The sequence below is a fragment of the Hemitrygon akajei genome, chromosome 8, assembly GCF_048418815.1.
Source record: "Hemitrygon akajei chromosome 8, sHemAka1.3, whole genome shotgun sequence".
NCBI classification, from domain to species: Eukaryota; Metazoa; Chordata; class Chondrichthyes; order Myliobatiformes; family Dasyatidae; genus Hemitrygon; species Hemitrygon akajei.
The window spans coordinates 29,885,273-29,911,172 of NC_133131.1; the positions used below are offsets into that span (position 1 = coordinate 29,885,273).

Here is a 25,900-nt window from a genome sequence, read left to right on the forward strand (position 1 = left end):
CCTTAACGAACCTTCAGATGGTTAAGTTCTTGATGAACAAGACTTTTACAATGTTGGTATGGCTAACATGGAATATAATTGAATACTCCTGATTAGAGAATTCATTGGTATAATCTAAACGTACGAGAGGTTGTTTTAGTGTCTTAAAGTGATAGATGATCACGAAAGAATTTATAATGTATACAAATAAGCCTAAAATGTATTATTTGTATTTTATATTAATTTACAAGCATCCTCCATTTCAATATAGAATATACAAATATTAGATCCATCTAGGCCTGATTTTTGTAAGAGAGATTAGCCACAAGCACCAGTTAAAATAAAGAAAATGAATTCTTGCTTTCCAAAGTTTATGCCATTTCTGAGGGTAATAATTTTCTGTTAGTGTAAGTAAGAGAGGAACCAAGTTCACTTTTTTAAAAACTTACAGATCTGCTGACCTTTGTGCTAGGCAGAGGGTGATGGTGCTGGGTCAAGTCACATTTATGACAACAAGAGGATCTTCACTTTTTTTTAAAGTTTGTTCAAACTTTTTTCAGAAGCCTGACAAATGATTTTGTTGAGCTGTGCATTGGAAAATGACAGTTTATGGTTATGCTTTCACAGGTCCAATACACAGATGTTATTTGTGTGAACAGCTATCTTTCCTGGTACCATGATTCAGGCCATCTAGAGGTCATTCAATTGCAACTTACTGATCAGTTTGAGAATTGGTATAAAAAATACCAGAAACCAATTATTCAGAGTGAATATGGAGCAGATACACTTCCAGAACTGCATAGTGTAAGTACAGAAAACCTGACTCATGACTTGTATATTATTTACACTTTTTGCAGAGTTAAGAATGGAAAGTTAATACTTCACAATTTTGTACCTGGTGATGACTTGCATCTCACCATGGCAGACGTTAATTAATAATGGGGATGATTGTTAGTGGTTAAGTAAATAATCAGAAATCCAATTTCAAATTGGCCATTCCAATTGTAAAATGTAATGTCAATTATCAGGGATTTAAGGAGAAAACAAAACTAGTCATTAGTAAAGAAGGCCAAAGTACTGCTGGATGGTCTTTAATATCCCTAAGGGTAAGGAAATTTACCATCCTTACCAGATGTAATCAGTTTGACTCCCAGCCAGAGTAAGTGGGAATGGGAAAGGCCTTGTCTATAATGCCCAGACTTTAAATTCCAAGGTGAAAAATAAATAGCAATCTAGAATAAAAAGCTTGTGGTGAAAGGATGGGTGATTTTTTTTTTTTTTTTTAAACCTGCCTAGTTCCCTATACTTTTTTTAAATGGCCTTACTGAACATCAGAGATGTCAATAAAAATTTAGAATAAAGCTGTATCATCTTCAAGGCCTCAATTTCTGTCATTGGTTCAACAAAGACATCTTCACTACCATTGTTCTGCAATATCTTTGTTGCTAAAATGTGAGGATTTGTGTCAAACCTGTGAGAACTCAGGCCTCATCAAATAACAGCCTGCTGCCATCCCCATGCTCAGAATTGTACCTTTAAACCAATAAACAGAACCTTTAAACAGGTTCTCCTTCACTGGGCATGACCTGTTCAAAGGTAATTGCATCATAAGTGTTAGCATATTGGTGAACAAGCAGGTGAGTCTGGCTATTTTCTAGATTGCCTCAAAGCATCAAGACAACCATGGTCATGGAGCCATGTTGCTAGTTACATCCTCACAGCCAACGAGTTGGTAATTTTCTATATTGAATACTATCTGGAGAAAAGCATAGTCAATAGCAAAAGATCATGACATTTCTACCCAAAGTTAACATGTCATTAGAGACTAATCTTGAGCAACAAACATTCTGCTGCAGGAAACCTGATTGAGTTTCATGCTGAAATGTAACAATTCCTTTCCTCCAGTGCAGTGGATGCTGCTTGATTTGCAAAATTCCTCCAGCAAGTTGTTTGTAACTTGGCAATTGCTGGTAGTGATTTAATAGCATTATATATTGTTAGGCAAGTGTTGTGATGGAAAATAACTGGTTCTTTGAGTCTCAACAGTAGAGGCCTGGACATACACAGTTTTAATAATAAGGAATTCATTTACAAGGGGAAGTCAGGTCAACACAAGCAACTACAATACACAGGGAGCGGTGTGGGGACAGGGTGCGGTTACACAAACAAAGAACAAGGGAAAAGCACTACGACAGCTATCCCCCTTGACCTTGGATAGCTGCGGCTCCCTTACCAGGACAAACGATAGACCTTCCCAAACATAAATCAATGCACTTACCTTCAATGAGGTGGTCTGTAAGAGAGAGACCGAGCCAGGCACAAGTCTCACCTTTTATAGCATGGGGCTGGGTGAAACAATCCAATTAAGGTGACCAATAATTTAGGTGTGCATTGATTAGTTGGGAGGGACCAAATGTTGATTGGCATGTGGTGTGTCCTCCGACCAGCCAGGTGGCAGTGCGTCTATCACGTGGCCGGTATCTCTGGAAACAGTAAGTCAGGAATGATACGACTTCCAAGGAATTAATGATGAAGGAATCTATTCATCCCCAGCTCTGCTAAAACTGCCTTAAAGATTTTGGAGTGCATTAAGAATTTGCCATCTCTTGAATGGGTGACTTGTCCTGATGTTATCCACCCCCCCCCCCCCCCACCTATGATGGAAGCTATCCATTTTAATTTAATTTCACAAGATAGAAAGAAAACAGTTGTGTAATGGATACAAAGTTTAGTGACCATAACAACCCAGTGAGAATACTGGTGAGTTGATCTCCAGAATTGGCATGCATCTAACCCAACTGTTCTAGTTTGGCTTCAACAATCTGCATCTACCAGAAAATGTCAATGTCTCCAGGTATGTCATATTAACGAAGATTTTGCAGAAGAAGACAATGAAAAATAGATGAAGAAATGGCAAAGTTCTTCTAAGAGCATTTAGTGAATGGTTTGATTAATTTCTGCTTAAACAGGTGCTAAGTGATACTGAAAGAGCATAATCTTGAATGCTGATCCAAAACGACTCAAGGGACATCAAATTATTCTTAAGTAACAAGATTCAAGGTTGATTTTACTGGATTATCTTTCTTTAGGATCCTCCTGTAATGTTCACTGAAGAGTATCAGCAAGCTTTAATGCGGGAATATTTTAAAATATTTGATGTAAAAAGGAAGGACTACTTAATTGGAGAACTAATTTGGAATTTTGCCGACTTCATGACTGACCAAAGTAAGTAATATTTTGATATTATCTAAGGAGATAAACTGAAAATTTCCAGGTTATATGGTTACAACATTAACTTTGAGAAGTGATTTCAGAATTGTTGCTTACCAGAGTGTTTTTGCAACCGGCTCGGCTGTAAGGAAATAATTCAGCCCATTAAGTCCGTGCCTGTCCTTAGTGCAAGCCCATTCCCCATTAATTTTCTCTGTCACCTAGTCTCAACTCTCAATGGGGGAAAATTTAGAATGGTATTTGTGGTGCCTTTTTAATCACAGGGAGACCATGTAACCAGACGCATCAGAGGACTGAACCCAGGTGCTGGTGCTGTGGGACAATGACTACTAGCTGTGCTTCAAGTGGTCTTATTTAATTAATAAATAAATTACTACTTGCTGCACTACAGTGTACCCATATGAAATTTTACCCAAAGTAGGAAATATTGTATATCCAAAGTAGGAAAGAGAACAATAAGCATTTACCTTAAGACACAGGCACCCAACCTGCAGTCCATGGCATAAAAAGGGTTGGGAACTCCTGCCCGAATAGGAACTTGCAGCAAATTACAGCTCTTTGAATATGACAGCTACAGATTTATGATCCTTCATGTATAATAATGCATTGCTGTTTGGCAAGTTGAAGATCTATTGCAAAATGGAAGCTTACATTTCTTCAGTCACTCTCCTCCCCACCCTTCTAAACTCAGGGCTGTATAGCGGGAGAAGCACTGTTTACTTCACATTCTTTATGTATGAATGGATCGTTTCACTTCTGGAGGAACAGGCAATTTTAACAGTATGAGTGGATGCTGCACACCGTTGTTTAATTGTACTGTTGGGTTAAGCTTGGACTGTGCTGGGAGCAAATGAGGCTCCGTGATAATTTGCTTTATTTAAGGCAATGAACCTGTACATAAGCTGCTTATTGCACAGCAGGCTTTATCAAAGGTTAATGAGAAATTTAGATTTTACACTCCATGGTTAATACATTTTGACAAACTCCTTTTAGATATGTGGTGGGAATATATTGACTGGCTGTATCACTGCCTGCTATGGACACACCAATGCTCTTGAATGGAAAGTCCTATAAAAATTACTGGATAGGCCCAGTCTATCACAGATAAAGCCCTCCCCACCCAGCTGATGCTCTCTTCTCACTGCTGCCATCAAGAAAGTACAGAAGCCTCAAGACTCACACCACCAGGAATAGTTACTACCTCTTAACCATCAGGTTCTTGAACCAAAGACGATAACTTCACATGTCCTTTTACTGAACCATCTCACTTACCAAGGACTTTCTATCTAATGTTCTCTATTTATTGGTATTTATTTATTTTTCCTTTCTTTTGTATTTTTTGCCCTACTGATGTAGTCTTTCAGTGACTCTATTATCATTGGATTTATTGAGTATGTCCATAATAAAATGAATCTCAGGGTTGTATATTGTGACGTGCATGTACTTTGAACTTTGAGGTATGCAGACAGAGTAAGACAATGACATGGTTTCACCTGCAGGTGGCAGTAAAACTTAATTATCATAATTTATTCTGAAGGTTTTTAAGTCGACTGGACTGTTTAGTTTGAGTTACCTAACCACAAAGGACATGCTACTTAAAATGCACTTGTCTTATTGATAATGTGATCTAGTTTCAGGGACCTGTATTGTTGACTTTTCACCAATTTTGTAAATACTCTATTTGAATTAGCTGATCAATTCTTAATGCTACTGAAATATCAGATTCATATTAAAACATGAAATAGAAAAATATAGGATTGCATCAAAATTTCATTATTTGTCTTTCGAGGTTTTCCTGGCATCAGTCTTACAGTGACTCTAAAAGTTAAATACTTCACATCAGTAAACTGTACAAGCTGCTAAAAGGTGGATGGGGGCATGAAAATTTGAAGGATGGCAAATAACTCCTTCATTTGCTTGCAGCCATGGCACGTGTGAATGGGAACAGAAAAGGCATCTTCACTCGTCAGCGGCAACCTAAAACAGCAGCTTTCGTTCTTCGGAATCGCTACTGGAAACTGGCAAATGAAACCAGATACATTTCTCCAAGGTATTATGCCAGTGGTCATCTGTGAATACAGTACTAGTATAGTGGTGTGGGAAATTAAATCTAATTTTAAAAAATGTGTACAATTTCTTCAACATGCCTGGAATATATATACCCAAAAGCTCTGGGAAGGATGCAGAATGTATACTTACACTGGCTTCCCCATTTGAAGACATATTACAGATACTGGATAAAGTTGTAGAGGATCTCAGGAAAGAATTGGACAGTTGATGTTTTGGGTTGAGACCTTTCACCTGGTCTGGATTCACTGACTTCCTCCAGATTTTTTTGTGTTGCCATGTTAAAAAGGGTTTTGAGGCAGTTTTGCTGGGGTTAACTTCTCTTTATTAGCTTAGAGGAAATGTCAATACTTAAGATTGACAAACACCAAAAACAGATCCCCACTTAGTCAGTACCAACCCTATTGTTTGGCAGGTTCTCTTGCCAGTCTCAAAATGAAGACCATAACATCTGTCGAAGGGATGAAAAAAACTTTTGCACAGCCAAGTCACAATTTCATCAGCCCTATTCCCCTGTAAAATAGGTAAGATAAAATAGATATAAGCAGAGTTTTACCAAGGCCCTCTTAATTTTGTATTTGTTGAATATCTGTTGCTCATTTATAAACATTTTCCCTGCCTTGTGGAAATAACACTCAGCGACTATTAAAGGTTAACTGGAATTAACTTTCCAATGTCTCATTTATTTTGTATAAATGTATAGTATTTTCTTATCAGCATTAGAACAAATTCACAGCAAGAGTAAGGAAATGGATGACTTTTTAAATAAAAACTTGATTATTATGATTGATTTTTCCCTAATTTACAAGTGTCATGAGATTTAACTTAAAGCTGTTGTTTGACAAAAGGTATTCAAGGAAATTTTTAATGTATGTTAACCAAGAGCATGAAATGTTTCCTAAAGGATTAAAAGGTTCAAATAATAATGGAAAATTGAATACACACACACACACACACGCAGTTATTGATACAAGATACCTGGCTCAAATAAGTTCATTGTCTTTAAATAACACATTAAAGATTGACAAACACAAAAGGTATTTTTTTAAAAACATTACAACCAATAAAAATTTCAATGACTATGAAACAATTTGCCAGACATTGTTTCATCATATATGCTGACAGATTTAGGTACTAATTTCCACATAAACACAGACAAGGTGCTTCTGGAAACATGAAATACGCAGTAATTTACTCATCCATTCACTGTATGTTACACTTAAATTCATAGCTTGAAGAGGTTAGAGCTGACTACAATATTTTAGAAAGAATTTGTTTCAGCAGAACTTAATCTCATTTGGCAGGATTACTGCAGGCAAGTATTTAAACTGCATTTCTTTACACATCCTAACAAGTAAAACTGACATAGCAATCCACATTCCGAAAACACTGAAATTAGCAGTAACCAAGAAGTGCCATGAAAAAAAAAATCAATGTTGTCGGAGAAATTATCAAGTATTGATCCTTAAGTGAACTTGCTCAGTTTATGGTTCATTTTGAAGTCCACCTACACGGTAGAAGCAATCTTACAAAGTTAACATTCAAAAATTACAAGACTTTCTCATGTAAATTCTACATTTATTTCATACCAAAAAATTTGTGCAATGAATACACATTCATACATATTTACAATTTTTGCTATTTAGCAAAATCATATTCTTGAACCTATGTATAAAAAAACGTTCTCGCCTGTGGCTGTGAAAGGGATCAATGCCCAGAGAGTCCACCTTGAAAGTTTTAATGTGTGCTCATGAGCTTGAAGCAGCATTAATAAATAACTCTGATGGAACATATTATACAGATCAAGAACATAGTACTTCTGCCATGCTAGATAGTTTACAAAAATAAAGAGCATCTGTCACCCTGTCATGTTCATAATGATAATTTACTGTAATGAAAACCATTTTATTTCACTGTCTTTAATAGGGGCCCATTTGCCTATATTGATACCAGTGATATGTAGTGATAGGCCAATACCAATAGTTATGAATCTATAGTTTATATTCAATTACAGTACATCATGAGCAGTAAACATGGGTTTCATGCTAGACAGTGCAATATTATCAAACAATGGTGGTGTAAGAGGGTTAATACAGTTACATTGAGACCTTAAATTTGTCCATCCTTCTACTGCTGGTAAAAAGATCCAATACTAAGAAATACACAAAATTTGAACCCAACCCAAAACAGTGGCAAAAATCAATATTCAATTTGTTTTGCACCAGACATGTAGAATTGCAGCTACATGGTATAGCCTTACTTCAAAACAGGATCAAGAATGCGCATGTGTGGCCCACAGCCAGGATAAAATAACTGTGTAGGAATATTTCTTTTCCTTACAGCTTATTGGGCCACAGGAATGTCACATAATATTACAATAGCATTCAGTGGTCATCTGGAGCTCAGAGACAGACTTGAGTCACTTATTATACCAGCAGCTTTAAGAAGCACAGATACAATAAATGTACTTCCCCCATATTCAGGATTCAAACTTTTGAGGCAAGCTTTAACTGTACCCTACTTCCTCTGGATTATCTCCATTCTATAAAGAATGTAATGGCTTTAAACATCACCAACTAAACATTTACAGTGCAAGGATTAAAAATAATCAAACACAGTTAAGGACACACAAAAACACGTGTTGCAAAATACTGGTTCCATAAATTACTGATTGCATATGCAATATCTTGCACATGAACAAGTTTTAGATTAAAATAAAATTACTATGTATTAGCTTTACATGCAGTCCTTGATCGACATAACCCATTTTATTTCAGCCAGTAAGCCTGCTGATTTAAAACTTATCTCACCCATTAGACAAAGCACATCAAACAGTCACTGGAAGTTGGTTTACTGAGCCATGTAAGATGAATTGTGTTCATATGTGCACAGCGTCTGAGGTATACCAGAATTGATACATTTTTATCAAAGGTTGTTTCAAGGCATAAAAAGTTACATTCAGAAAAGATATTGGTTGAACAATATTTTTCTGCAATAAACCATATTTACCAGTTCAAAGTTGCAATGACGTTCAATTTCATGGATTGTGAAAATGCTTAAAGTAACCTCATTCTAATGACATCATAAGCTACTTTAAGAAATTTCAAAACTGTTCAGATCTCAGTTAGTGCAATAGATAAAGTTTTCTTTGATGTGAATAATTACAGTACTGGAAAAAGTTAGTAAATTTGCTGCAATTTGTAGTTTTAGGGACACAAATATATTTAATTGAAATCTTTATCTAGTGAAGCAATGACTACAAGATAATCTACCTGTTATTACTCACTTAATACACATTTCCAACAATATCTGAGCACCACAGTTTAAACCAGGCAAAAGCCTCTTCAATGCTAAATGTCAATGTGCATACAATGGAATACTCCCAAACTGTTCTGAAATTATAATGAGCAAATCAGGCATTTCAAATTCTGGATGGCAGTTAATTGTACAGAAAGAGAGAGAATCCTTTATTTAAGCCTCTGTCATGCATATTTGAATGTTTTATGGGTCAGAACTGAATTTAAATACTTTCTTAATGGCAGTTATCAAACTTGCCATATAAACAGCTTATTTCTATCCATGAAATCCAACCAATTTGAAAGTTATGTTATAAGCAATGCTGCTGAAATCAACTTGTCTTAATCGCATAAACACTTGGCACAATGGTGTTACACTGAAGACAAAGGGGCCTCAACCTAATGAAAACCTCAAAACCTGTCCATATTATAAAAAAAGCTATGTACAGCGCAATTAAATTCAAACCAAAAGGGGTCCATTAAATAAGGTCACTAAAGACTCAACTTTTAAGCTTGGGTCTGGCTGACCAGACATTTCTATAGACGTAGTCTTGATGCTGCTTTATTCAAGAATTTTAAAAATACTGAAACATAAAATGTCTAAAGTGCAACTTCAAGTTGTTTTTGTAAAAAACAAAATTAACTATTATACTGCACTTTTACTAAACCACATCACAAATATTAACATATACACAGTAGCATTTTTGACATCTGAAGAGAGTAGCTTTTGTAACTTTACTGGATACCCAGAAGCATTTTAAAAACACTAGCAAGCTGTTGTCTGAACTATCCAGTGAATGGTGTTAGTTTAAATACCGTTTTTTTTTGGTTCATTGTGTCTACTGTGGTTGGCCTTTTTGAAAAAATATCAAGCATGTTATAGAGATAAGGCTTATGCCTACAGGACCCAAGCATTTTTTCTACCATTCAATATGTGACAAATTACTACTACATTGAAAAGAAATTGGGACTTGCAACAGTCACACTGTCAAAGTACATTTTTCTGATCCACATAAAAGCACCAAGACCCAGGACACCTGTTAGCCACTTTCTGTGCAATATAAAACACTTGAATAGGATTAAAATAAACAGCAAAATCCTCAGTAACAGAAGGCACTTTCAATCACGATTTAACACAATTTGCATTATTGGGAGGAGGAAAAAGAAGAGGAATGCTTAACAATACAAATGACACTTAGTGTATTTTTTTTAAAAATTCAGGTCACCTAAGGAATGTGCACTACAGTTAAAGCTTGCTCTCAGCTGGCCTGTCTATTGAATCTTTGCATGAGGGAGATAAATGAAAATAAAGTCCAGGGCCCCACACAAGTATACAATTTAAAAAAAAATTGATTCTCAATTAATCTGATTTCCTTTATATCATATACACCTCTCTCAAAAAAATTACTGCCAAATAGACATAATGAAAGCAGGCTCTCCAGGTGTTAGGCTTGTCAATCGTATGAATTATTCCTGTTTGGATTGGAGTTGCTGCTTCCAGGCCTCATTCAAGTAAACGAGTCGTTTATAGTTGATAATAAAGAGAATGAAGTTCAGGATATATGTAGTGATGCAAATTATGCAAAAGTCCTTCAGCACAAAATACAGGATGTAACTTAGATACAGTGCACCCACCACAGATACTATGGATGTTGTCATTAGTATTAAAGCAGCCATTGCACTCACGGTCATACCTGTAGGGAAAGAAAAGACATATAATGAACAAAAGTAATTTCTTTTACAAAATAGTTACTCATGTTGCCATATCACTACATTTGAAAACATACATGGATTAGGATACAGTCAGGCAGTTCTATGGAGCCAACTGGATATTTATAGCAGATAAAGATGTGTAATAATATTTAGTAAAAGCAGCTAACGGTACTGTTTTCATACATGTATGTTGCTTAAAACAGGATATATTAAGTTTCTCCAGATACTTCAGCTAAAAGTTTTCTGGAATCTTGCACAAAACAATGGGCATGAACACCAAGCAGCTGTCTATTTTATTCTACCCAGAAAATTACTCAAGCTTTATTTTGCAAAAGCTCTCAGAGTGACATATCAATATACATTTAACATAAATTAATCAGTTTTAATCTAGGCAGTTCTGAATGGATTTTTGTATCAATACAAAAAACTGAAATGCTTCCATTTTTGCACGTCATGCATCCAAAACTTGTTTACCCATGTGCTTATCGACTAACAATTTGTGCAGAGTCCAGTAATGTATTGATTTTAAAATCTTCATGATATTTAATTCCTCCTCTGTGTTGCTGTTCTCCATTTCCAACCTTTTCCAGCTACACAACCCTCCATGAAAGCACTGTTCTTTCAACTTTGATTTACAATACATCTCCACTTCTTTCACCTCACCATGGTTTTAAGCCCCAAACCTCATAAAAATGCTACCCCAAACCTACTTTTAGGGCCAGAAAGAGACTTAGCATTTTCTTCTGCTGTCATGTGGCTCTGATAACTTAAGATTAAACCTTGATCTCAGGTACTGTTTGTGTGGAATTTACATGTTCTCCCTGTATCGATGAGGGCTCGCCCAGAGGTTCCAGTTCCCTCCCATATACTAGCTGATAGGATAATTGAGATCTATGAGTTATCCTCAGTGAAGCGACTGGCAAGAAAATCATGGTGGAGGATTTAATTGGGGAGGAGAATAAGAAAAAATTAGGGCCAAATGAATACAGAGAAACAAATGGAGGAATGAAACTGACAGAAATACTCTAAATGGTGCCTCTTCTGTCCTATGAAAAATACTGAAATGTGAAGTAATACTTATTCAACCGAGTGTTTAGTTACCTTAGTGCTAATTTTTATTGTACTTTACACTCACAAGTTTCTTTGCTTGGGGTGCTTTAATATTGGAACAATAAGTGTACAAAAGATGACAGTGAGAAAATTGTCTTAAAATTAAAAGTAAATGTAGTATATGCAGGCCCTCCTCCGGTTATGGCAGGGTTCCATTGCTGAAAACTCCTTGTGATCTGAACAGTCCACAAGATTGCAATAAAAAGTTATCCAATGGCGAAGATGCCTGTAGAGGTAAGTTGAGCCATAGTCCGAAAACATTTTAAAATTTCACCTTTACTTAAATAAAGCTAATATGGGGGGGGGGGGGGGGGGGGGAGTCCAAGCCTAATTTGGGACAATACACAATACTAATATCCTTCTAAAAGATTTTACTGCAGAAGAGGTTTTAAATGCTATTAATACTTTTAAAAAGGCCATTGCTGCTGGCTCAGATGGTGTGTCTCTAGATGGGATTTACAAACTATATATAAATATGTTATCTAGAATGTATTCTTCTTGGGTTCAATGTGGCAAAATTCCAGCTAGCATTAAGACCAGGAAGGGTTGGAAGATCGCCCAACGCCAGATCATGGATCTGCCGCCCCCAACTCCAGTTCCAACGGCCCTGGACATCTTCAGACCATGGTCCCAGACACCTCCTCCTTGGACTGAGATTCAATTGGACACCTCCTGTCCGTGGCTTGTCACCAAGTCCAGTGCCAATGACCCTGGATACCTTCAGACTGTGAATTACGTGCCTCCTAGCTCCGACCCCACCCCAAACGTCAGCCGCCACCACCTTCCTCTCTGCCTCTGGCCTCTTGGGCTCCCTTTTCCCCACCACCAATCTCCAACCCCAGGTCACTCAGGCTCCTTCCCGCCCCCCCCCCCCCGATCACCTCTTGGGTCCTCAGAGCCTCCATCTTCCCCCCTAACCTACATTCCCTGAATACCCCAACCCTCCCCAGCTCTAATCCCTGCTGTGTCTTCCCCATTTCCTCTAACCTTCCTGAGGCAGAAAGTTCTGTCCTCAGCAAAGACCGCACCCATCACAACAGCGAGCTCTTCCATCACCTCCGTCTCCGAGCCCACTTCTTTGGCAAAAATTCCCCATGCTGCACTGATGACCTGTTCTCCTATCTCCAACCTTCCTCCTCCTCTTCGACATCCCATTCTGATTCTCTGCCTGTTCTAGATCTTTTAATCTTCAATTGCCAGGGAACCATCCAGCAGCTTGACTTCAGCACTCCTCCCTCCTCCTTAAGCCTTATCCCCTCTGAACGCACTAACCCCTCCCAATCTCTCCGCACCAATCCCAATCTTAGCATCAAATGGCTGCTGTTGTAGTGTGGCAGAACGACCACTACCTTGCTGAGGCCAGGAGGCAACTCTCAGGTACTTCCTCTTACTTACCTCGAACAGAATCCCAGAACATTGTCTCTGACACCATCACTAACCTCATCAACTCTGGAGAACTGTGATCTACTGACCCCAAACTCATAGTTCCCTTACCCCACACTACTCGTTTCTACCTTCTACTCGTGGATCCAAAAACCTGACTATCTGGTAGGCCCATGGTCTCTATCTGCTTCTACCCCACTGAACTCATGTCCACATAGACAACTCCATTCTATCTCCCTTGGTTCAGTCCCTTCCCTTCTACATCTGAGACAATTCACACTCTTTCCATCACCTAAACAACTTGCAATTCCCTCACCCTGACTGCCTCATTTTCACTATGGATGTTCAATCCCTTTAAACTCTTCCCCCATCAAAGTCTTAAAGCTCTCTGTTTCTTTATCAACAAGAGACCCAAACAGTTCGCTTCCACCTCCATCTGGCAGAACTGGTCCCCACCCTGAACAATATCTCCTTAAGATCCTCACATTTTCTCCAAACTCAAAGGGTAGCCATGGGCACCCCCATGGGCTCAGCTCAGCTATGGGCCTTTTTTGTTGGCAACTAGAATAGTCCATGTTTCAAGCCTTCCCTGGTAATGCCCCAACTCTTCCTGCATTACATTGATGATTGCATTGGTGCTGCTTCATGCTCCCATGCTAAGCTCATTAATTTCATCACTGCCTCCAACTTGGACCCTGCCCTTAAATTCACTTGGTGCATTTCTGACACCTCGTCCCCCTTTATTGATCGCTCTATCTCTGGTGGCAAATGGTCAACTGACATCTTTTATAAACCTACCAATTCCCATGGCTATCTTGACTATATCTCTTCCCGAACTACCTCCTGTAAAAATGCTCTTCCCTTTTCTCAGTTCCATCATCTCCACTGCATCTGTTGCCAGAATAAGGCTTTCCTTTCCAGGACACTACGCGATGTCCTCCTTTAAAGAACATACTTTTCCTTCCTGCACCATTGATGCTGCCCTCACCTGCACCTCCTCCATATCTGAGACACCCACATTCACCCCATCTTCCTACACCCTCCACAGGAATTGCTCCCCCCGTGATTCCCTTGTCCATTTGTCCCTCCCTACTAATCTCCAACTAGCACATTTCCCTGGAAATGACAGAAATGCTACACCTGTCCATTCACCGCTTTCCTTATCTTCACTCAGAGCCCCAAACAGTCCTCCCAAGTGAGGCAACACTTCACGTGTGAACCTGTTGGGGTCATCTATTTTATCCTGTGCTCCCAATGCACCCTCCTCTACACTTGCGAGACCCTATGCAAATTGGGGGTACCACTTTGTCAAGCATCTCCGCTCCATCTGCCAAAAGTGGAATTTCCTGGTGGCCAACCATTGTAACTCCTATCCCAATTCCTGTTTCAACATGTTGGCATATGGCCTCCTTTTCTGCGAGGAGGCCACTCTTGGGGTGGAAGAGCAACACCTCATATTCTGTCTAGGTAGCCTCCAACCTGATTGCACAAACATCAACTTCTTGTAAGTTTGTTTTTACTCTCTCCTTTTGCTCTTTTTCTACTCTCCACTCTGGCCTCTCACTTCTTCTCCTCACCAGTTGATCACCTCCTCCTGGTGCCCCTCTTTATTGCCTTTCTCCCATGGACACTCTCTTCTCCTATCAGATTCCTTCTTCTCCTCTAGCACTTCACCTTTCCCAACCACATTGCTTCACCAATCAACTAGTTAGCCCACCTTTCTATCCTGGTGTTTTCCTTCTTCCTTTCCAGTCCTGATGAAGGGTCTTGGCCCAAATGTCGATTCTTTATTCATTTCCATAGATGTTGCCTGACCTCCCGAGTTCTTCCAGCATTTTGTCTTTGTTGCTCTGGATTTCCAGCGCAGAATCTTTTGTATTTATTATTAAGAACAGTCACCTACAGCCCCATAGCAATGGAAAATCTGTCCTGGTCTGCAAAATGCTAACTTGTACGTAAGGTTGTAACACTAGTCAAGTGTTCATAAGCTGGAGAGTACTTTGTATTATCAGAAAGGTTAAAGATTCAATTTCCAGTCTTTCCAGAGAGGAACCTAACTTTCGACTTGCATTTTTGATAAGCTTGATAAGGCTATTAACTGAAAACACCAAACATTCAGTTTCATCAGTATTTCCTTGAATTTACTTTCTCTGCCCTCTATTTTACAAATAATGCATAAAAAAGGCAGAATTGGATCCATAATTAACTCTGAATAATAAATGAAAAGTAGGATATCACTATTTTAGTGACTGGGAAACTGTGTGCAGTGGCATCCTGCAGGGCTCAGTACTCGTCCTCCTTCCTGTGGTGTACCTGAATAATTGAAAAAAATAGAGTCCAAAACCTGCCATTTGAAGACAACCAAAACTAATAATGTGATTAATACAGAACAATAAAATTGAAGGCTGAAGAGGATATCACTGGAACTGGCAATGTAATCAACAATAAGGCAAATGGATTTCAAAATGGAAAAGCAAGGCAAGGCATTTGGGGACAGCATGTTTATTCCCTTCTCTTCAGTGCTACCCTGCTTCATTCCTAACTTTGCCCATCTAATATCACATCCCTTATATATCACAGTTAGACTATGTAATCACAGTAACAAACATGATGCTAGAGGAACTCAGCAGGCCAGGCAGTATCTACAGAGGGAAACAGACAGCTGACACATCAGGTCAAGATCTTGCATCTGGATTGCTTCATCTTGCTTGATGCTCCAGATTCCAGTATTTGTGGTTTCTTGTGTCTCTAAGTGAGCACATTGCTAGTCTACCTCAATCCTTTTCCCATCCAAAAACTTGAGGCAAATTTGTTAAAACTGTGATAACAGTGACATAAAAATGTTAATTCTATTCTCTTACCACTGATTCTGTCTGAGCCGGTGAATACTTCCAGCATTCTCTAATTTGATAAGTTTATTGCTCAGTTACAAAATATTTTGGAATGTCTGGAAATAGTGAAAGTGTTATGTAAGTAGTCCGCTTTGAAACTTTAATCTGTTTTCTGGGTTTCTTTCCTGTGACTGCTGTCTCACCATCTTGAATATTAAACCTTCAAGTAATTTTGTGCATCTGGTTCTCTGTTTCTCTTAAAATTTATCATCTAAGCCTCCAAAAACTACCCTGTTATGGTCATACAAAAGTAGCTATGGGCAATGTCTATGTTATAAAGATCAGGGATTCTTGCAGGTTGCTTGATCTTACACTTCAAAAGTCCAAACTGATTTGTATTTTTCATAGGTCTGCCCCACGTTTGCTTCCACAAGTTGATTCAATTCATTTGCTCAACAGTTGATCTATAGTTGCTTGTCTGCTAGAATCATAACCTTAGAGCAATCATAAGGAGAGATTTAGCAGAAATGTTCAATATTTCAAATAAGTAAGGAGAAACCACCCTTTTTGCAATAGAGTCAGTAACCAGAGGATACAGTTTTAACAATAGAATCACAGGGCACACCAAGAGGATCTGGAGTGCCTTCCGGAGAGGATGTTAGAAACAGATGCTACAGCAAATCTCAATAGGGAATTGGATACATAAATGAATGGTTTATTTTACTATTGTACCATTGATCTTAAATAACTCTTTTAAAAGAACTGCACGTGCAACAGCGAGCAAATCATTTCTCATGAAGCATGGATCTATCAATATGCATATCTCTTTTCTCAACTGTGTGACCAATTTTACTGTGATCTTATCACACAGAGACGCATGTAGAAAAATATGTAATCTTTTTGTCAACCTATTTTAAAATATTAGCCACAGAGGTACTGCAATCAACCCAGGTTTCCAATGACAGAAGAGAAAAGAGCTAAGGTTCCCACTCCTGATCGCTGTCTAGAAATATACAGTTGATTTTGTGGAGGGGGTATGTTAGCCCATGCAGCTGTTCAGAGTCATTCACAAACTAGACTGAAGTTTAAAAAGTCTGCTTGGACTCACAACCAAGCATGAGCTAAGTTGAGTGAAAGAAAAAAAATTCAAAATGCACATGTTCACAATAGACTCCTTTCTAAATTTCCATTTTTCAACCAACGCCCCCCCCATCACAGCCATAATTTCCTTAACATACCTTAGACATTAATACACAGCCATCTTTATCAAAAGGTCAGTTTTCAACACTTTAGAGTGCATACATATTTTTCTAGTGACTCATATTTGAATGTGTGTGCCTGGTTAATATTAAGATAAGAAAGATAACCATGTTATGCTTGTACAAGTTACAAGGACATTCATATAAATGTAATTACATTTTAATGCCAGATCTACAAATATTTAGAACACAGAAATTGACCATTCAACCCTTTACATCTGTTTGGCTCTTTAATTAAGATCATAGCAATCTCTTATTCTGTATCCATGGATTCTCATAGTTTTCAAAAAGCTGAAAATCTTTTTCTGAAAAACACTCAGTGAATGAGCCACCACAATCTTCGCTGGAGAAGTTCAAAGACTCACTACCATGAGATTTTATTTTCATTCCAGTACTAAATGGACAACGATTTATCTTGAAACTGAATCTTGTTTCTGATCAGACTTGGTGGGGAAAAGATCACTACCATGTCAACCCTGTCAAGTACATTGAAAATTTTGTTTTATTAAGATTAAGTTTTCCTCTTCTAAACTCAAGAGCATAGACAAATGCCACTTAATCTCTCATATGGCAAACCACCATTCCAGGGATTATTCCGAAGAACTTCCATTGCACTCATAAGTTATCTGTTCTTGGGTAGCAAAACCAGATTTCTATACAAGTTCAAGATGCAGTTTCACCAGGACTCAATAATATGACATTAATACTAATATTCAACATTATGTTGGCCTTTTATTGCAGGAGGATTTGGGAACAAGACATCTTTATTCTTGTACTCAGAATTCTCCTATGATAAAAGGGCAACGTACCATTGAATATAATTGCTTGCTCTATCTTCATGTTAACTTTTGGATTAATGCACAAGGTATCCAGGTCCCTGTGAACCTTAATGCTTTTCATTTCTTTGCCATTTAAAATAAAATCTTTATTAAGTGATCTCATATTTTGTCACATTATTTTCCTTTTGTCGTGTCCTCACATAAACATTTGGGCAATCTATATCTCCCCCAAAATGTCCTCATCATCCACAATTATTCAGCTTGGTGTTATCAGAAAACTCACAAACATATTATACTTGATCCCTTAACCAATCATTATCATGAATTATGAAGCTCGGTCTGTGGCAGCCAAATCATTTCTCTCCTAACTATAAATGACCTGCTTATTAATAGAGCTTTTTTTTCCTCATTAGTCCGAGTTAGTGTATAACTGTCAATCCTATATACCCTACTTTTTGTTTCATTATCTATATAGCACCTAACTGAAGGCTGCCTGGTAGTCTAAATATTCTACATCCACTGATTCCCTTTTCTATTCTACCTTTTCTGTGCTGCCATTATATGCAGTTCCATATATTGAAAGAGTTTCCCTTTCATATATTTATGTTATGGCTGCCCAATGTGTTACAATTTTTTAAAACACTGAACATTTGCCCCAATGATATTAGGCAAAAATCACCATTTTAATCTCTTCACCAACTTAATCTTTTCTTCTGATCTCATACTATCTTTAACTACTCTTGTTAGTCATGGTTGGACCTCATTTCCTGTTTTTGTCTATACATAACACATTTATTAACTTTTTACCATTGCTTCTCTCCATTATTGCTTTTATGTATTTTCCCTTTCTACCAACTCAGGCTTCATAACTTTGTTTGGATTTAAGACCTTGGTTTCAGGTAGAACTAAATTAATTTAAAACACAATATAAAATTGTACTGCAGTACCATCACAAGAAGCCATAAAATACTTTAAAACTCCATAAAAATAAAACATACTAATTTCACATTGGAGAAAATAATTTCCTTTTTGGAATCAAACAAGAGTAACTTCAAGCAAACAAGTTCCTATTAAGATTTTACATCTTTTATTCACCATATTGTCAAACTGAAACATGTTGTAATAATGTACTGAGCTTTTCATAATGCACCTTTCTACTCAGTAATAACAAAACTGGTCAATAAGATCACTGGTATATATAAGGCCACAATTCCAAATTAGCCGTTTTTTTCCCACATTAAATTAAAGCATATGTAATTTCAGTTTAATATTCCAAACAAATGCCATCTTAGTTTGGATCAAGTAGTTTATCATCACTAAGCAGGATTTACCCAGTTCATAGGTAATTACTATTTGGACTATTTTACTGAAAGAAGGGCATTGAGATATCAACCCCAATTTAAGACCAGTCCTTGAATTTAGTTTTGGTTTTTGAATCTTTTCATATTATCTGTAGATTTGGTATACAGATAGCTAACAAGTGGCAGAGTAAACCTACAATGATCTTTCACTCCAGCCTTGAGGTAAATACATTCGTCAATCAGCAAAATGCTGCATTTACAGAAATAGATCATATTGCCGAATATTGAGGCTTTTGGCAAGTGAAAATAGAACTGGACCTAATAAATGGCAACTTTATAAAGCACATAACCATTTTTTAATTTTGTTTAATATCAGAAGTATAAGCAGTTTTTTTTCTACATTTGTAATAATCCAGAGATCCGATTAATTTGAAATTAACATTTGGAATGAAGGATCAGAATCAGTAGGAAAGTATGGATATGTAACTGAAATGAATAAGCTTTCAGTCACTATAGAAACATTCTCAAATAGATTGACGAATGTTAAATTGTAATTTTATGCAGAGCAGATCTTTTAACAATTTAAGCGTCTACTAAACATATGCATGGTTTAAAAATTACACTGGTATAATTTTAATTTTAATAATTTGAAAAGTAACTCCTCAAAATGATTGCCATGATTTTTTTTGGGTTAGAATCCAAACTGTTCTCAAGAATCAAGAAAATAAGCACTTTATTAATGTGGGAATTTAAAACTAGAAAGCAGAACTCAACACAATCTACTTAAACCCTCCTTCTCTGAAATAAACTTCAATTGATAGCCTTTGGAATGATTTGTTTATTTCCCAATAAAATAACTTGATGAAACATCAGTATTCTCCATTGATTTTGCAAGGTTCTATCAAAATATAATTTGGGGTGATTTATGGAAGGATATATTGGCATTCAAGACAGTTGAAAAGAGATTCACTAGACTCCCCAGTTAAGATGGTTATTCTATCAAAGAATGCTCAAGAAACTATTTCTTTATTTGGAGTTCAGTAGAATATGGGTAATCTGACACAGAAGAGAAAATGAGGACAGGGACACACCAGTCATGGTCACATTGAATAGCACGGCAATTGAGTCCTACTCCTAGTTCTTACCGCACTCAAAAAGGTTTTGTATGAATATTGTAATTGCTCCAGGGACATTACTTCAATAGTAAATAATTGAAGCTTAGATGGCCAGAAGTGAATCATATTACTTCAGATGTAAATTGTACTCACCCAACAACATTTGTAGCACATAGAAACTAAGTCCATATATACTGTTTGGCTGGTTCAAAGCACTCTCTGTTCCAAATATGATTCCAACTAGCCCAAATCCTCTTCCCCACCTGGAACAAACAACAAGTATTTAAGGTGACAATGCAAGAACATCTGTTAGTAACAGATAACAGAAACATGATTGGTTTACACATCCACCATGGTAAAACTTTTTTAAATACAAGAATACAATCAAGTTTATTAAAATAAGTCAAAAAGCAATTTGAAAATTGGAAATAGTCATATTTCAGAAAACAGAATTAGTAAAAATTGGTAAAGATGATCATGTACTATTATCCATAGATTTGTTTTCCATCTATATTTGTTTAAATGATATACTCAGTATTGACTAGAAGTACAATTGCTTTTGTGATAATAGTTTTAGGCAGATTGTGTTTGTCTATTATTGTAACTTAAATGAAGATCAACCATATTTTATGAGTAATTATTAATGCAGAAAACCAAGTAATTGCAAAGGGTTCGCAAACTTTTTCTTGCAACTATACAAGGCATAGCTGGGAAGTTTGCAGATGAAACTAAAATAGGGGGATCATAGACAGTGAAGAAGCTATCAGTAATTGCAGGGGGATCTTGATCAACTAGGTGAGTGGGTCAAAAATTAGCAGAAGGCTTTCAATTTTAATAAGCACAAAGTGTTGCATTTAAGGAATCAGACCAGTGTAGGACTCATACAGTGAATGGTCACAGTATGGGCAGTGGTATGGAATATGGGGGGGGGTGGTAGTGACTAGGAGTACGGTACACAATTTGGTGAAAATGGTATTACAGGCCACAGTGGTGAAAACAGCATTTGACGTGCTGACCTTTATCAACTAGGGCACTGAATACAAAAGTTAGGATGTTATGTTGCAGTTTCATAAGATGCTGGTGAGTATGCACTGAAGTATTAAGTAGAGTTTTGGTCTCCCTGTTACAGGAGAAATATTATTAAATTGGTCAGAATGGCAAGAATATTTAGAGGATCCAGACAGGATTGAGAGCCTAAGACAGAGGGAGAGGGTGGGCAGACTAGAACATGGAACACAAGAGTCTGACAGATAATTATGGAGCTATGTAAAATCATAGGGGTATACACTCAGAGACCACTTTATTAGGTACCTCAACTCAAAATGGCCACTGGGTGTATGTTTGTGGTCTTCTGCTGCTGTAAATCCATCCACTTCAAGGTTTGATGTGTTGTGTGTCCAGGTGCTCTTCTGCATACTTCCAGGTTCAGGAAGAGCTATTACCCCTCAACCATCATCAGGCTCTTGAACCAAACGGGATAACTTAACTCAACTTCACTTGCCCTATCATTGAAATGCTCCCAGAACCTATGGTCTCACTTTCAACTCTTGATCTCATGTAGTTGAAATCTATTGCTTAATATATTATTTCTTTCTTTTCACATTTGCAGTTTCCTATCTTCTGTACACTGGTTGAACGCCCAAGTTGGTGCAGTCTTTCATTGATTCTATTATGGTTATTACTCTATTATCAATTTATTAAGTATGCCCACAATAAAATGAATCTCAGGGTTGTATATGTGACTACATAGTTTGATAATAAATTTACATTGAACTTTGCTGTTGTAGTGCATGGTTATTTGAGTTATTGACAACTTGAACCAGTCTGGCCATTCTCCTCTGACATCTCTAACAAGGTGCTTTCACCCACAGAACTGCAGCTCACTGGATATTTTTTGGGTTTTTTTTGCACCATTTTCTGTAAACTCTAGAGGCTGCTGTGCATGAAAATCCCAGGAGATCAGCAGTATCTGAGATACTCAAACCACCCCATATGGCACCAACAATTATTTAATTGTCAGTTACTTAGATCACACTTTTCCCCATCCTGATGCTTGGTCTGAACAACAGCTGAACATCTTAACCATGTCTGTATGCTTTTATACACTGAGTATCCATTGAGCTGCTGCCACATGTTTGGCTGATTAGATATTTGCATTAATGAGGCATATCTAAAAATGTGACCACTTAGTGTAAAAAGGGTGAACACACATTCGACATCTCCTCCCCAAGGGGGGGGGGGGGGGGCTACAAACTAGATAGCCTAGGTAAAAGGTAAGAGACGAAGATGGAAAAAAAAGACCTGAAGGGCAACTTCTTCAGAAGTTGGTGCTTTCATGAAATAAGCTGCCAGAGAAAGTGGTTGAAGATATAATAACAGCATCTATATATGTAGATAAGTATGTGGATAGGAAAGGATTAGAGAAATAATGGTCAAATACAGGCAAGTGGAACTAGCTAGGTGGGCACCATCTTTAGTGTGGGCAAGTTGGGCCGAAAGGCTTGCTTTCAAGCTGCATTAATTACTCCATGACTCCCAAAAGCAGATTCTGTGGATTATATCTTGGCCTCACCACCCAGCTCAAAGCCTATAGAATTACTTTTCTTAAATGTTACTATTCTTCTTCCTTCCTCTGACACACCGTTCATCACATTAACAGTTCTCATATAGTTTCCTCACATGTCACTTAAGTGCCATTTTTATGATGGATCAGTTGAAGGTATAACCCAAAATTTCTCAGCATGAACAGGGGTAAGCAGTCGTAAGATAGGAACAAAACTGAATGCAGTAAAATTGGTCTAAGGGTAATAAATCTAAAAATAATTCCCATCTCTGTCAGGAGCCCTTGGTGAAATATGTATAAAAACATGTTGGACCATGGCCTCCTCTTGTGCCAAGATAAGGCCACCCTCAGGGTGGAGAAGCAACACCTTATATTCTGTCTGGGTGGTCTCCAACCCAAAGGCATGAATATCTATTTGTTCTAACAGTAAACAAGTTTCTTCCCTCTCCTCCATTTCCTACCTTGGCTTTTTACCTCTTCTCACCTGCCAATTACTTCCCCACTTCCCCCTGGGTCCCACCCTCCTCTCTTTTCTCCTATAGTCCACCGTCCTTCTCCTATCAGGTGTCTCCCTCTCCAGCCCTTAATCTTTCTTACCCACCTGGCTTTACCTATCACTTTCCAGCCAGTCTCTCCCCTCTCTCCCTCTTTTTTTTCTGGCATCTCCCCCTTCTTTCTCAGTCCTGAAGAAGGGTCTCAGCTCGAAACAAGTGTGTAAACAAGGAGAAAGTATTTGCCCACTTTCCCTTTTTCTGTTCACTACTTGTTTATGTTCACTAGGCAAGGTGTTACTAAACCAAAAGCTCATCACAGATTAATTTCCAGCAATAACTGAAGATTTTTGTTTTTTAAAAAGTTTTCAACTTTTAAAACAAATGAGATCCAAAATAACAAAAATTAAATCTTCAATGTCAATACATTGTTTGGCAACAATGATCATTTACCACAATGCAATAAAAACTTCACTCATACTTGAATACAAAGCTCAAACTGTCAAGTTGCCACATAAAGTGGACAAATACAGCCAAAAAAACCATCCTATTTCAGTCATCTCAGTGCCTAGCTTGTAACAAATCATTACCAGAGCATAGCTGGGTAAATTCAACAACCAAGTGCCAGGTTTCCACATTTATACACTCCAAGAAATTGTCATATTATTTACTCCAAAATAGTTTACTGATGTTCTCACCATTTTTCTTAAAGTACTACAAGAAGTGCAGTAATGTCCAAATTTAGAAGCAGAGACTGGTGCAGTTGCAAGTAAAAGATGAAGAGTTTGTGTTGCCTTGTGTACTCCTATATACATATATTAATTTACTCAAAACTAAGCTAGTTAACTGCGCAGGACAAGATTATGGAGAGAATGTGGGCAAATGGAATCAGCATGAACACAGTCAGCGAAAGGGCCTCTTTCTGTTTCTTGACTGTGACATACCTCTGTTATTTTCAAAAACTACTAAACTACAAGTAATCAATTACACTGTCAACTAACACCATTGCTAAGAAATCATAACACACATGCCAAAAGAATCAATATTCATTCTCTGGGGGTTGGTTTCAGAATAGATTTTCTACGTGGTAGGTTGCCAATTAAGTTCACATTAGGAATGGTATACTGAAGGAAAAAAATTGCTTATTTGTCTTCAGGGAGACAGTAAAGAAAGGGCCATTGATCACCAAGAAGCAGCTAGATTAACTAAAAAAAAGTACAAAGAAATTAGAAAACCCTGCCAAGCTAAATTCGTGTATGATTAAGTTTGCTTCAGTTGACACAACTTGTTTCTGGTTGGGGTATTGCATGTATACACAAGCTTCACACCAGCCGTTGGAACTCAATTTAAATTGGCATTACAATGAAAGAAAGCTACTTTGTCTGATGCTGTATTTCAGACAGACGGGATGTTTAATCAAGTTTTTGTCTGTTCAGGAAGATAATAAATGGCATTGTGAAAAGGGAGAGTATTCTCCCATTGTTTTGGCTATCGTTACTGCCTCAAAAAATTCAGTATGGCGTTTTGCTTAAGCATTTTGACCATAGATATCATCATGTTTGTCTTAGAATCAGTTGTGTCTCTTAAAAAATGTGACAACACATTAATTTTTCCTTGTCTCAAAACATCACTGTTCCTGGATCCATGGGCGTTCATGGCATACCCTTAAAGGGAAAAAAAACTGCAAAAAGTAGTGGACACAGCCCAATGCATCACAGGTAAAGCCCTCACAACCATCGAGAACAGTTCTTGTTTACCATGTATACTTCGGACTTTAGATACAACACTGAGTCATGTCATTTGCAGAAATTCCTTGATGACTCAGCAATAGTTGGATGTATAAAGGGAGGACAGGAGGATGAATACAGGGCCCCGATGAAGGACTTGGTCAAATGGTGCAAGCTGAATCATCTGCAGCTCAACGTCAGTAAAATAAAGGAGATGATGATGGACTTTAGGAAGGCTAAGCCTGCACTGTTCCCTGTTACTACTGATGGTGAGTATGTGGGGGTGCACCTGGATGACAGACTTGAGTGGAGCATCAACATAGAGGCTGTGTACAAGAATGGCCAGAGTCGCCTCTACTTCCTGAGGAGACTGAATTCCTTTGGTGTATGCAGGCCTCTCCTTCACACATTCTACCAGTCTGTGGTCGCCAGTACAATCTTCTATGCGGTGGTGTACTGGGGCAATGGCAATAGCACTTATTGTAAATACATAAATAGATATTTTATTGATCTCAAAGGAAATCACAGTGTCACAGTAGCATTACAAGTGTATTACGGGTGACGCCAACAGGCTCAATAAACTGATCAGAAAGGCTGGCTCTGTTATAGGAGTCAAACTGGACACACCAGAGGCTGTGGCAGAACAATGGACCCTACAGAAAATCCTGGCAATTCTGGACAATATTTCTCATCTTCTGAATGCCACCCTGGCTGAACAGAGCAGCGCTTTTAGTAATAGACTAAGACAACTGCGCTGCTCTAAAGAGAGCTATATGAGGTCATTCTTACCCTTGGCCATTAGGCTCAATAATGAATCAACCTATAGCTGGGGATAGTGATGCCCCCTCCTGTTTTTCTGTTCTTACTTCTAATATTCATCTATCTGTGCACTTGTAATGCCACTGTGACACTGTAATTTCCTTTGGAATCAATAAAGTATCCATCTATTTACAAGAAGCACTGTTGCAGAAAAACAGCATGCATCATCAAGGACCCTCACCATCCAGACCATGCTTTCTTCTCACTGCTGCCATCGGGAAGGAGGTACAGGAGCT

The 25,900-nt window shown here is 37.8% G+C and overlaps 2 protein-coding genes across 2 annotated transcripts in view; one reads left to right on the forward strand and one right to left on the reverse strand.

The window, feature by feature from the left end:
• Nucleotides 1-21,743, forward strand: part of gusb (glucuronidase, beta) — a 38,526-nt gene extending 16,783 nt beyond the window's left edge. Inside the window, exons 10-13 of the mRNA XM_073053548.1 lie at nt 607-783; nt 3,069-3,204; nt 5,134-5,260; nt 21,674-21,743. Coding sequence (XP_072909649.1) covers nt 607-783; nt 3,069-3,204; nt 5,134-5,260; nt 21,674-21,728 — 495 coding nt within the window. The 3' untranslated portion in view covers nt 21,729-21,743. The remainder of the gene's footprint in view (nt 1-606; nt 784-3,068; nt 3,205-5,133; nt 5,261-21,673) is intronic.
• Nucleotides 6,266-25,900, reverse strand: part of vkorc1l1 (vitamin K epoxide reductase complex, subunit 1-like 1) — a 48,982-nt gene continuing 29,347 nt past the window's right edge. Inside the window, exons 2-3 of the mRNA XM_073053549.1 lie at nt 20,218-20,327; nt 6,266-10,267 (exon numbers count right to left, since the gene is read on the reverse strand). Of these exons, the coding sequence (XP_072909650.1) occupies nt 10,041-10,267; nt 20,218-20,327 (337 nt within the window). The 3' untranslated portion in view covers nt 6,266-10,040. The remainder of the gene's footprint in view (nt 10,268-20,217; nt 20,328-25,900) is intronic.